General features: G+C 36.3%; 3 protein-coding genes across 4 annotated transcripts; 2 read left to right on the top strand and 1 right to left on the bottom strand.

Moving 5' to 3' along the window:
* Positions 1-94: 94 nt before the first annotated feature.
* On the top strand, positions 95-1,787 carry LOC110417970 (uncharacterized). Its single transcript, XM_021430582.2, has one exon. The coding sequence runs from the start codon at positions 156-158 to the stop codon at positions 1,551-1,553; it is 1,398 nt and encodes a 465-aa protein (XP_021286257.1). The 5' UTR covers positions 95-155; the 3' UTR covers positions 1,554-1,787.
* Positions 1,788-5,416: 3,629 nt separating this feature from the next.
* BZIP75 (basic leucine-zipper 75) lies at positions 5,417-6,547 on the top strand. Its single transcript, XM_021431598.2, has 2 exons — positions 5,417-6,159; positions 6,399-6,547. The coding sequence occupies exon 1, from the start codon at positions 5,472-5,474 to the stop codon at positions 6,072-6,074; it is 603 nt and encodes a 200-aa protein (XP_021287273.1). The 5' UTR covers positions 5,417-5,471; the 3' UTR covers positions 6,075-6,159; positions 6,399-6,547.
* A 278-nt stretch (positions 6,548-6,825) lies between these two features.
* On the bottom strand, positions 6,826-11,174 carry LOC110418779 (uncharacterized). Of its 2 annotated transcripts, XM_021431601.2 has the most exons (5): positions 10,701-11,174; positions 7,916-8,019; positions 7,746-7,800; positions 7,495-7,658; positions 6,826-6,955 (listed from the first exon to the last, which is right to left on the bottom strand). In XM_021431601.2, exons 1-4 carry the CDS (start codon positions 10,886-10,888, stop codon positions 7,526-7,528), a joined length of 480 nt encoding a protein of 159 aa, XP_021287276.1. In that variant the 5' UTR covers positions 10,889-11,174; the 3' UTR covers positions 6,826-6,955; positions 7,495-7,525. The 2 variants fall into 2 exon arrangements, with proteins under 2 accessions (XP_021287276.1, XP_021287274.1); XM_021431599.2 differs by lacking the exon at positions 6,826-6,955 and having other exon boundaries at positions 7,348-7,658; positions 10,701-11,158.
* Between the last annotated feature and the right edge of the window lie 1,227 nt (positions 11,175-12,401).

The raw sequence follows: 12,401 nt of genomic DNA on the forward strand, positions 1-12,401 counted from the left end.
TAATTTCTTAACACACCCCCGGGCCCTTTTGATGTCACTTCTCGTACCAAATGAAAACGACAATAATTACTTATTTTTTCAGTATTCAACCTTTTAAATTTTGTTTCCCTTCACTTCTGTCTTCCATTTCAGCAAAAACAGAAAAAAAGAGGAAAATGGCGTCGGTTTCTTTCCTTCAACTTCACGACCCGGAAGACGACGTCGTTAACCACCACCAGCAGCAGCAGCACCACGAGCAAACCCTAAACCTGGATTCCCTACCTTATTGGTCTCACGACATCCACTTCTTCTCTTCGTCTTCCTCAGATCCGGATCTCCCTCACCAAGACGACGACGTTTCACTCCCCGATTCCCTCATTATCAACGGCCCCGATCTTTTCGACCGCCGCGAGAATCAAGTCAATTTCGTCATCGATCTCTTCCACCAACGCGTCGAGCAATCTCAGGTGATTTCCAATAATACCCCCAATAACAACGGTAATACTATCGACAATGATGATGACATCAATGCTGTTGATTTGCCTTCTGATTCGTTAAACGAATCGGGTTTCGGTGTTATTGAGGGAAGTCATGAGCTAGATTTAGGATTAGTGTTAGGGTTTGATTCTATGGATACTAATGAGATTGATGTTAGCGGTGGCTACGACGACGATGACGATTTCTTCGTGGAAAGGAGGGTTTCCGGATTGAGTGCTTGTGAGGCTGCTTCTAATTTTAGTGGGGTTGAAAGGTTTGGGGATAGCATTCGGCTTGTGGGGTGTAGATCCGATTCGGAAGAGGATGAAGAGAATGGGGCCTTGGCTATCGATTTGAATTCAGGGGATGATTATGGAATTGATGAGCATGTTAGTGATGGTTATGATGTTGATGCTGATGATGATGATGTAAGTGTTAGCATTCCGCTTTGTTGGGATTCGCTTCAGTTGGAGGATCGTAGGGATGCGGATGAGGATTTTGAGTGGGAGGAAGTGGATGGCAGGGTTGATGAGAGGGAAGTTTTAAGTGTGTTTGTTGATGCTGATGATGATGAGAACTCGGTTTCGCTTTCCATTTCCCCTGTTATTGCACCTGAAGATGTGGTTAGTTTTGACAGGGCAGCTGGGTTGGGGAATTTGGGGTGGGAGGTTCTGTTGAGTGCTAATAATTTGGAGACAAACCCTGAAATGGATGAGAATGCTGAGCCATTTTTTGCAGATCGTGATGACTATATCTATACTGCAGAATATGAGATGTTGTTTGGACAGTTTACTGAGAATGATAACGCGTACATTGGAAGGCCTCCAGCTTCAAAATATGTAGTTGAGAATCTTCCTTCTGTGGTTGTGACTCAGGAGGATGAGGTGAATGGTAATGCGCTTTGTGCAGTTTGTAAGGATGAGGCTAACCTTGGTGAAAAGATGAAACAGTTGCCTTGTGCTCACCGCTACCATGGAGATTGCATTATACCCTGGCTAGGGATAAGGAATACCTGCCCTGTTTGTCGTCATGAGTTGCCTACAGATGATGCGGACTATGAAAGGAGGAGGTCCCTAGGAGCTAGTGGTGCACCCTAATGGTAATTAATGGTCAAATGTGATTTTGAAGCTTTTTGTTGAGCACTAGGTTGTTAAGAATGTAGATATTGTTGCTGGAGAGAGTGAATATGTCTTTGTGAGGATCATGTCATTCTTCACAATTTTATAAGTATTTTATATGTTCTTTTAACCTTTGTGTGGTATAAGAATGTCCAATGACTGAATTGTACCTTGAGGGTTTTTTGGTTGGAATAATTGTCCATTATTTATGCATTGACTGTGGTTGTCCTGTCACTGATATTGTTTTGCTTCAATTCTGTTTTGTCCTATCCCAAATACATGATTTTCAGGATATCGTGTTATGTGAAGTCTGATATTTATTCTAATTTGTTTCTTTTCAATTTTAGCCAATATTCTCTGTAGTTTTGCTGATGTCACTTTTCAAAGAAGCTATGTAATGAATTGAAATGGGTCTTGTTAATTTATTCAAGTTGGCAGTAGTGTGTCAGATGATTATTGGAAGAGATCAGCTGCAAAGATGCATGGTTCTTTCTTAATTAGTCAAGCATGTATGATTCCCATGGGAATTTGATGATGTAACTCAATGAGAATAAATTTGTGGGAGGTGGTGTCAAGAAATACTTGACAAAAGAAAATAGGGGGTTGAGATTTTAATCGTTCATTAAAATGCTGGAGCATGCCCACATTGAATTACCTTGAACATGATGGTTCTCTTCTTTTTACTCAGTTTTAGTGGTTTGCGAACTATCTGGATATTTTTTGCTTCTGTTGGAGAGTTGGAAGTAAATCTTTTGAAAAGCTTTATCCAAGTTGCTTCAATGATGGGCTTTACACGCAGGATGTGTTTTATTCTTAATGCAAAAATTTGCCTGATGGTAGTTGGGTTCTATCATTTCACTTAATGTTTTAGTTGCAGGAAGTTGATCTCGCCTGTTGCCAAAATTGGTAGTTGTGAATGTCATCTTGGATCATGAATATGAAAACTTTTGGTGGGTTTTATTGCTCCTGGTAGTTTCACTTGATGTCTTAAGTTGCAGCAAGTTGATCTTGCCCATTGTTAAACGTGATATTTGTTGTTGTTATCTTGGATAATGGATAAGAAAACTTTTGGCGGATCATCAAAAGCTGAGCTGTGTCCTTAAAATTTCTGATTGTCGTAGCTAGATTATTCCTTGTAGGTAAATGGCAATTCGAAAGTGAAGTGTGGTCAACTAAGACATTTTCCAGCTTGTCTAAATTCGCCGATCAAGGTGCTTGCGAGTGCTTTATGGTATTAGAACCGACCTGGCGGCTGACAACGCCAGTCTGTCCGCCTTTGCCATAAAAAATTAAGTTGTAATCCAACCATGTCGGTCTTGGAGCAAAGGTTCTTCCAGTTTCCTCGTAGTATCGAGTCCTGCCAGTCATCACCTAGTACAACAGATCTACTCATGGATATCGGCAGTATTCTGGCTTTTGACTGAACATAGTCGGCTTCTACAAAGCATCAGAGCCAATGAAATTTGCTCTCTACGGAAAAGGGACCAATGTACTTCGGTACAGCAAGCCAGCCAGCCGTTTAATTAGTTAATTAATTCCTTTCTTTGGTGCAATTATTGTTTGATAATTTGGCATATTTTGGAGCCTAGTTTTCAAATAAATTAAGAATAAAAAAGGATGATCCAGTTTGAATAGCATGTGAGAAGGAAGCGGTCATCAAACTAGACTTGTATCAAAACAGGTAGCCAGGTTCTGTGTCTTTATGTTTCATGCCGTGAAACTAATATTTCTTTGCAAGGTTCTCTAAGTTACAAGGCACTACAGTGGCTTAACATAATAACTAGGGATACGTTTCATCCACACTATAATAAAATAAAGACCGAATGGAGTAGTTAGTCAGCAAGAATACCAATCTTTGATTGAAAAAGGTCATTTTAAAATAATAAAAGGATAAAAAATAATTTTTATAATAATTTTTGGGATATTTAAATTCATTATCTTTTGGCAATAAATATGTTGTAATTAAATTATAATTTAATATGTTATCAAGAAAGTATTAATATGATTTTATTTTTTCTATTTTTTATCTTTTTTAATATTTTGTAAATTTACTGGAGATGTTACCAACGTAATGAAGTGTCTTATCTGAAGCTTCGATCTATGAAGATAGAAAAGAGGGTTTTGGTGGTGTTGTCCGACAGAGGATGACGACGGCTGTGGAGGAGGATAGTAGTAGCGGAGAAGGTTTGAGGAGGGAAATGGTGAGCTGGATTATATTGCAACTACAATGACATGGTTTTGTTACTGAGTTTGATTATTTATACCGATATCTTTAGGGTTGTTTTCGATCCACGTAGGAAGGGAGAAGGATGAAAAAGAAAAGGCAAAAGTTGTTGCCTCCCAGCAAGTCCAACCTCTCAACAAATAAAACGTGTATATATATATATACAATACAAGCCATTTATACCTGCAGCAACTATCATCCTCTCCATTGCTGCAACTGTCAATGGAATTTGCTTAAATGCGCATTCCTTTTCTAGTAATTATACTTCTTGAATAACAAGTCACCGGAAAATGCCATCAACTTCTGCTTGAAACCCACGTACATCATTCCTTCTTTACACCTTCCCTAGATGAAGTGTTTTATTTTTTCTTTATAAAATCTTACTTAACGTGTGCCCATTGTGTTCGACAAATAGAAACTACGTAATAGTTCCAGTAAAGACAAGGTAGTTCACGTCTATGATTTAAAATAAAGGACAAATTAAGGACTTTCCAGAAAAGGCAGAAGGCTATATATTCTAGTAACTTCATATGCGATGATGGTCTAAATTCCTACTTTTGTTTGCTATTGGCTTTGCGACTGAATTTAGGCAGCGTTAATGGGAAATTTACCTCATCTAAGAACAGATATCCCAATCCTCAAACGTTTTCTTGTAAAAATAGGCAGGGCTTCCCAATTCCCAAATGATTTTTCTTTGGGGCCAGCTTTCCCCTACTACTATGAATATACTATATAAATTTTGTATGGAAGACTAAATGAGTTTATTAACATTAAACATGATTATCGACGCAGATGTAAGCATGCTCCATTTATAAAGTCTAATTGTTGAGTTTGTTTGCTAGAAGAAGCAAACCAAACCAAAGTTGCAATTTGCAACCCTTATCACATTGACTTTCCAGTCATTGGAGCATAGAAAAAAGTTGCACCTTCAGGGCATTTGTGCAGAGGATTTCGAGGGAAGAGACCATTTTTGGTCGTGATAATTGCTTTGTCCAATTCACTTTTCCCAACTTTGGATAGAAATAGTCAGGTTTGAGTTACATGCTTGCATGTCTATTTGCTTGTGTCAAAATGTATAAATGACAGTGCTTTTGAATCTAGAAGTATAGATGGCAATTCAAGTAAAAGGAGAGTAGAAGATAGTAAAGTCTAATGAGAATACTAGGGGCTAAACCTAAAAGTAATATACCTGGCATTTTCCATATAAATAGAACTTCTCATCATCACATGATAAAGAGCATGTCCTGCAAAACATTATTGCCGAAAGTCATATTCAGGATTAACATATCTGACATGGAAGCATCAAAATTTCAACTTCTAGCAGCCAAATGAGATTAAAAAAAAAAAAACAAGGGGGCCATGATTTTCATTGCTCAAAACATTTTAGAGGTATCAACCTTTCTTCCTCTTGGCAGCACACATTTATTTAACCTGTCAAAATTTGTGTTGTCCCTTGCTCATCCTTCTTTAAATTCTAATTCTAATATGCCTACCTACCCTATAAGCATCATTAATGAATTACAAGACAGACTGAAGAGAACCTGCACTTTAAAAGAAGTAGAATAAGCTTGCACAACAAGAAACTACTGTTAGATTGCTATATTATCACCTTTTAAAGCCCTGATTCCTTCTTCAAGCTCTCTCTCTCTCAGCCATCTAAATATTCAAGCCACATGGAAGCGCCTGATTTCGAGGCGCATCGTAGTCAACCTCATGCAACCTCAATTCAAAGTTTCTTTGCCTTCTGTCCCTCACAGAAAACATACACATCTGCAGCAGCTCACCTAAACATGCAGTCGTTGGAAATTGCTGGAAACCGCAGCGTGCAACACGGAAACTCATCTCAGCATCCTGATTCCAGCACAAATTTCTCCAGCAGATTGTCCCTCAACTCTCAAGTCCATTTCCCATTCCATTTATTCTCTCCAGACTCATCATCTCTCAGTACTGAAGATGAAGGAAGAGAATACCAACCAAGCATTGTTGATGACAAGAGGCTTAGGAGAATGATATCTAACAGAGAATCCGCACGAAGATCAAGAATGCGAAAGAAGCAGCAAATTGAAGAGCTCCAGTCACAGGTTGATCAACTTCAAACAATTAATCGTCAGCTTTCACAAAAGCTCATCAATCTGCTGGAGAGCAACCACGAGATCCTCGAAGAGAATGCTCAGCTCAAAGAGAAAGTTTCTACCCTTCACATGGTGCTTGCCGATGTGCTGACACCTCCGAGGAATCTGGAAGATACCTCCCTCGAACATAAATCAGCTTCTTAGAGATGAGGCCGCAATTCAATCGACTCTTTTGCAAGTTTCCTGGATTGACTCCTTAATCCTCGACATATCATATATAATAATAGAGGTATCATCTAAATTGGAGTGTGTAACAATAACTTTTGAGGTTAAAATGGATGAAAACTTGTTTTGGAGCTCAATACTACGGGCTTCTTTTGCTCATGTAATTTAATGTATAGAAGTCATTATACGCCTCATGGGAATTACAGTTATAAGCATATATAGTTTAATACATGTAATAAACTCTTCAAACTTGATTATTTCACTACTTATAATATTCATCAGAATTTTTCTCCATTATTGCAGTTTGTGCATTCAGCTGTTGAGTGGAAGGAATAGAGAAATTCAGGGTAGAAAATCTCAAGTATGAGGCTGGGAGATGAGTCTGTGCTGCAATAACAAAAAGGTTACAGTTAATGTGTGAGAGGACCTGCCATCAATAGATTAAATGCTAGTTACCTGAAATCTGGCATGGTTGAATAATGATTCAGGGTTTCCCTCATCTTATTTGGCATTTTAATCAAGTTTTATGGGTTTCCTGATGAATTGAACGCTTTAGGGTAGATGAAACATGGCTTTGCTACTTTCCTACAGAATATGTTGTCAGATATTTTGTTAGTGGTTTTCTTTTGGGATTGTCAAAGCACATGTAGAAACAATTTCCTAGTACAAAATTGACGGGATTGTCTTATTAAAAATGCTATTACATGCTAAAACCAGATTATCGGTTAATTTTCGGGTTTGGAACTTGGAAGCAGATTACATGACAGCATATGAGCACCACCATAGAATCTGGTGCACAATCTGGTTGGTCATTCCTTTCTGAACTTCATGACCAGAAGATACGCTCATCAAATTCATACCTGATAATCCAGAACAGTGAAGTAGGTGCCATCAGCTAAAAAGGGTTACCAAGGTTAGGCACAGATTTTAAGTAGTCTAGAGCAGAGTATCCTAACAGATTCAACTTATGCGGTTACCTTTCCGCACATGATCAGTCGATAATGTTGGGATAACAGTAATCTTATGACTGAAAAAGAGGAAAATGAATTCCCTATAAGAATTATTCTAGTTGAAAATATTTTCTTATAATTATTCCATAACGTGTGAAAACCCTTGTAAATCAACAATTATTATATCATTGTTTCATTGTTGTCATGATTATTCTCATAATTCAAATCCTGCATCCTCACCAGTCAGCAGATCCCTCTCCCAAAATAATTGCTTGAAAGTTCCTTTCATTTTGCAATGGATATGACATGATAATTGATGCTATTTGGTATATAGGCATTGGCGAATGTTATTTGTTAACAGAACATGACAAATTCCAGAAAAAATTTCTGGTTTAATACTTCTAATAACTTTTTGGTCTATATTATCCATGCTTATTTACATACTGTACCATATTTGAGAGAATGCCAGCAATTGTGCCATCAGCCATTCTTCTTGAGTGGGAATTTCCCATTTGAGATGTTAGTTGGGGTTTCTGCATCAGAATTTGAACCACCATTGGTCTGGTCTTCAAATGCATGAACTGGGTCTGCAAATGATCTAGTGCACGGCCACCTAGACAAAGTTGTTCAAAGAAATCCAATTTTATGATTCAGCACCAGACATTCTAAGCTATGCATGATGAAGGAAATTTCATCCTACCTGCTTGACAATATGGTCTCACTATCTATTGTTGTTTTCTCATCAAAAATGTTGCCTGAAAGAATAAAAGGATACAAAACGTGTTCAACTCATCCACCTAATAGACACACTTAATGGGCAAATAGTATTTAAAGTTCAAAGCAGAACAAAACACTAACAGCAATTTATACCTCCATAAAAGTTCTTCTTAGAGAAATACTTTGCCATCAATCGACGAGTGTAGTCAGCTTCGTAATTCTTGTACTTCTCAATCTGTTCTGGATCATCAAGAACCCTGACCAAAATCAAAGCATATCATGTTACCACTGAGATATGCCAAGCTCAAAATAGAATCATTCTTTAACCATACAAAGAAAATTCATGATATAGCATGAATGCTGAACACACAGGTTAAAGTCAGGCAAAGTATAGATAACTACTCTTCTTTTCCATCATATGCAGAAACAAACCAACAGTTGACCAAAACACCATATTTGTTGGGCATTTTATCAGTTGCAATCATGAACTTAAACGTCACATGCAACAAATAACAACGTTCAACATGAAGCTATACTTAGGTCCTGCTAGAGATCACTGTCAAAATTTTTATTGGCCTGATGCAAATATGCATTGTATGAATTTTTAGGTGAAGGAAATTTAATAGAAAATAAAATATATTAAAGGGCTGTAGGCAAGATTGCTCCAAAGTTTGATATAAACTCTCTAGAATCAACATTTTGTAGCAGTGGCAAGCTGCTAGCATCACGATCTTGGTCTCATATCTGATGCTTAGCCAGTATAAATTATGAATAAGTTGTAACTGTATATGCATAATTACAATAATAAATCATTTAGCACTGCTGCTAAACAATAGTGATGACAAATATTCAAATATGTCCCAGTCGCTCAAGTGAAACTTTTCTTCGAATTCTGCAACTGAGCATCACAATATAATTAGTTGATCAATGCAGACTACTACTTTTAAGAGTGTGATTTCCACAATTTATCCAATTGCACTAGGAAGCCTAAAGTTCATTTATATCCGTAACTTAGATGTCTGACCTCTCCATCTCCATGCATCAAGTGAGTGCACAAACAATCATCAAACAAGGAATAAGTTGAATTGGATTCACTCAGTGCAGATATATATTGGTGGTTAAACGGCACAACAAGGACAATCTAAAAGAAGAATCTGGCAGTAATCATGTTACTGAGGCCTTTATTGCGACCCATAGACAACAAGGAAAATTATTTTTATTCTTCTGCAGATGGCCAAAGCAAATTTGAAATATGAGTGAATTTACGTGCATGTTTATGGCATGTGCACCAGCAGTTAATGCATGTTTCAAGATTTTTTGAGGTTGGGGAGATTGTAGGGAAGAAGATAGAATGGAGCTGTACTAGAAGTGGAGATAGAAATTTAGAAAGAATTCTAACAGGGTGGCAGGTTAATGAATAGTTTTTAAGCACAATAGAGTTGCTATTAGACATCTAAGGAAGCAGATCATTCTAATGTTGTTTATCCACAGTAAAGAAATTGTTTAACGGGCTTAACAATACTTGAAGGTTTCATCCTCTTTAAATGCCATAGCTACACAGACCTTGTCTTGGCAGAGCCTTCATTCACCAGAAAAATTATGAGATTATGATTTATGAGACTGTGCTTCGGTCTCTTTATACTATGGCTCTAAATTGAAATATGTAGTTATTTGCTTCTCATGCAATTTAATCAATATAGTATGAACTGGAGAGCAATGGTATGCTCAAATGGCAAGGAACTGATGATTCACTGATGCCAAGACTGTTATTTATTCATAAATCTGCAGCTGCATACCAATCCATGAACAGTACCCACCAATCCTTTACAATAACTTGGGACCCTGAACACATTCATAACTCATAGATGCCCAATGTTATTCACTTATTGGTGACCAGGCATGTGATTAAATGCTAAAAAATTCACAATATACACAGTGTGATCACCTAGCATTCTCCACAACTGCAAATCCATTGAGATTACACTACCCAAAAGACTAATGATTCACCAATACATTGTCAGTAACTCACCTAGGATATCCACACCAGCATAACATAATTTAAATAAAAGATGCTCCAAACTGAATTATCAAGCCTCCAGAATAACACACAAACTAATGACCTATGCTGCATACAACTTAAAATACTACCGTATTTAAGCAAAAGCAGAATTCATACTTAAGAAGCAAATGAAACAGAGATAAGACAGATCTAAAACCATTCCAACTAGCATGTCATGGAAGTCAGAACAAATGCTTTTCCATTTAAATAGAGGATGGAAAAAGCAGGGCAAAACATAAACATAAAATGGCATAACCTTCTTAAACAATTTTTGTGTGAACAAAATGTAAGCTTTTCGTCTTGCAATGATTTTTACAACTGCAGAGAAACAGCTATCTTCAAGAATTGCTGTGCATTTGTGAAGTATTGCCAAAACACCACCCAGGAATGTTGTTCTCCTAATGGCCACAACTATTTGTTATAGTACAACTTTGTTTTTCACTAAATTATTGATTTCACTTCTACCTTTTCCTTTTCAAAAGTTCGGTGCTATTTACCAATTACAGCCAATTACTAGTTCAAAGATGATGCTTTCTTCTTCACAATCATTGACTTAAATGGGAAATTACAGCTTCAAAACTGGGTACAATCAGTGTTACAAGCTTTAAAGAGATAAGAAGCAATTACTTCCAAGCGGCTTGTAGTAAGAAGAGGCATTGAATGAAATTTTAACTGAAATTTGAAAGTCCGCCAATTAAAAAAAAAAAAACAAGAAAGAGAGCAAACAAAACCTAGTTAAACTGAAACAAAAATGGTAAAAGAAAAATACAACATTTATCAAAGAGAAGTTAAACACTAAAAAAGGAAAGGTTAAAAAAAAAAAAAGCAAACCCACATAAAAACTTCAAATTTAAAAAGGAGTAGAAGAAAATAGCTCACGCAAAATGATCAGCTATTTGAGGCTTTTGGTCATCGTCATTGAGCGTTCCGTTTTGGGCGGCAGCATCAACCTGAGGCTGAGGGGGTACAACAGCGGTGGGAATGGTGGCGGAGGACTCAGAATGGGAGGCGGAGATGGAGGGGGGTGATGGCGGAGGAGGAGTAGATGGTAGATTCGCGCTCGCCATTTTATTTTATTTTTCAAAAAGAGATAATTCTGCTTCCCCTATGCGGCGTTTTCTCCCCGAGTGTGGAGTGATAAATGCTAATAAAGCTCCACTATGGCCTTTGGCCTCCACCCGGTTGTGCCTACGTTTTGAAGCACTAACAAATTACGACATAAATCATTCAGATTTCCCATGTTATCATATACTTGTAATAATTCCCTTTAAAATAATATAATAAAATAATGACAATAATATTTATGAGATTAATCCTTCAAAAAAAATGAGATTAATAAGTCTGTATATTTATTTGATTAACATACGGCAAATTTTTAAATAAATTATCAAACATATCATTTTTAAGGATTTATTAAACACAAGCTAAGCTCACATATCTTTCCTCAATCCATAAAATTGATTGATCTAGTCTAATTTTAAAATAGAACTCGGCATGGATGCATTCATTCATTCATTTTTTTTTACAAAATAATTTGAGAAAATTATAAATAGAAAATATTGTAATTAAGAATCTGTTTGGCTTAGTTTTTTTTTTAATTTAAAAGTTATTATAAAGCTCTTATGAAAAATAATAATTTTTAAAATTAAACTGAATTTATTTGATAAATTTTTTTTATAAGTTATTTTTTATAAATTATAATTTTAATTAAAATTATTGTAAAAGATATTTTTTTAAGAGAATTATATTATAATTATTTTTAACAGATGAAGATATTTTTAAAATAAAAATAATTTTTTTATATATTTTTTTTAAAAAAATAGAGCTTTTTCGAAAACTTTTTTTTAAAAAATTTTATTTTTTTAAAAAAATTATCTTTTAATAATTTTTTAAAATTTATATTTGATTTAATTTTTATTTTTAAAAAATAAATAAATTTAAAAAAAAAGTCAAGTAGACTTTTTGGTCTTTGTATGTATAGAAGTCATAGAACGTAGCAAAGGTTTCCACTGGTAGCTAGCCGTCCAGCCCTGAAAAGTGAACAGAACCTACCCCCGCCGCCCCCCACCGCTCAGTTAGCTCCATTATGGAAATGAAATGTATAGGAAGTTTCGACAATGCGCGTGGGATCGAAGAGGGTGGCAACTCACAGACGGCCGCCCAGTCTTTTACTTTCTTTCCTGGAATGGATGGGGACTCGTTGACTTGAGCAACATATATATATATATATAGCGTTCTATCTAACAAAAACTCAATAGCCCCTCTCCTAAGTCCATTCTATATAACAAGTTGATAATATTTAGAGTAAAACAAAATATAAAATATGGCCATTGCTACTTCGTGAGAGGCCCGACCTCTTATCTTTTTCTATTTCATATATGGCAAAGGTTTTCCAGGCATACATTCTTTCCAAATATGTGACAAAGGTCTTCCCCTTGTTAGCAAGATGTACACCACAATTGCCACCTCCTTCACCACCATCTGCAGCTGCTGTTGACCTTGAATTGGCAGCCGAGCCGGCTGCATTGACGGTGAAGGATTCACAAAATTACTTAGCATGGGAAAAACTTATAGTAGCTT

Source organism: Theobroma umbraticum, unplaced genomic scaffold (assembly GCF_002168275.2).
Source record: "Theobroma umbraticum cultivar Fairchild unplaced genomic scaffold, ASM216827v3 scaffold_50.0, whole genome shotgun sequence".
NCBI lineage: Eukaryota > Viridiplantae > Streptophyta > Magnoliopsida > Malvales > Malvaceae > Theobroma > Theobroma umbraticum.

What these genes read in the sequence shown, in the direction of transcription:
- BZIP75 (XM_021431598.2), top strand. Translation starts at nt 5,472, where the DNA reads ATGGAAGCGCCTGATTTCGAGGCGCATCGTAGTCAACCTCATGCAACC.
- LOC110418779 (XM_021431601.2), bottom strand. Translation starts at nt 10,888, where the DNA reads ATGGCGAGCGCGAATCTACCATCTACTCCTCCTCCGCCATCACCCCCC. An exon ending in CAAATAGCTGATCATTTTGC is followed by an intron (nt 8,020 to 10,700) that starts GTGAGCTATTTT and finishes GATTTTGGTCAG; the next exon opens with GGTTCTTGATGATCCAGAAC. An exon ending in TAAGAAGAACTTTTATGGAG is followed by an intron (nt 7,801 to 7,915) that starts GTATAAATTGCT and finishes TTATTCTTTCAG; the next exon opens with GCAACATTTTTGATGAGAAA.
- LOC110417970 (XM_021430582.2), top strand. Translation starts at nt 156, where the DNA reads ATGGCGTCGGTTTCTTTCCTTCAACTTCACGACCCGGAAGACGACGTC.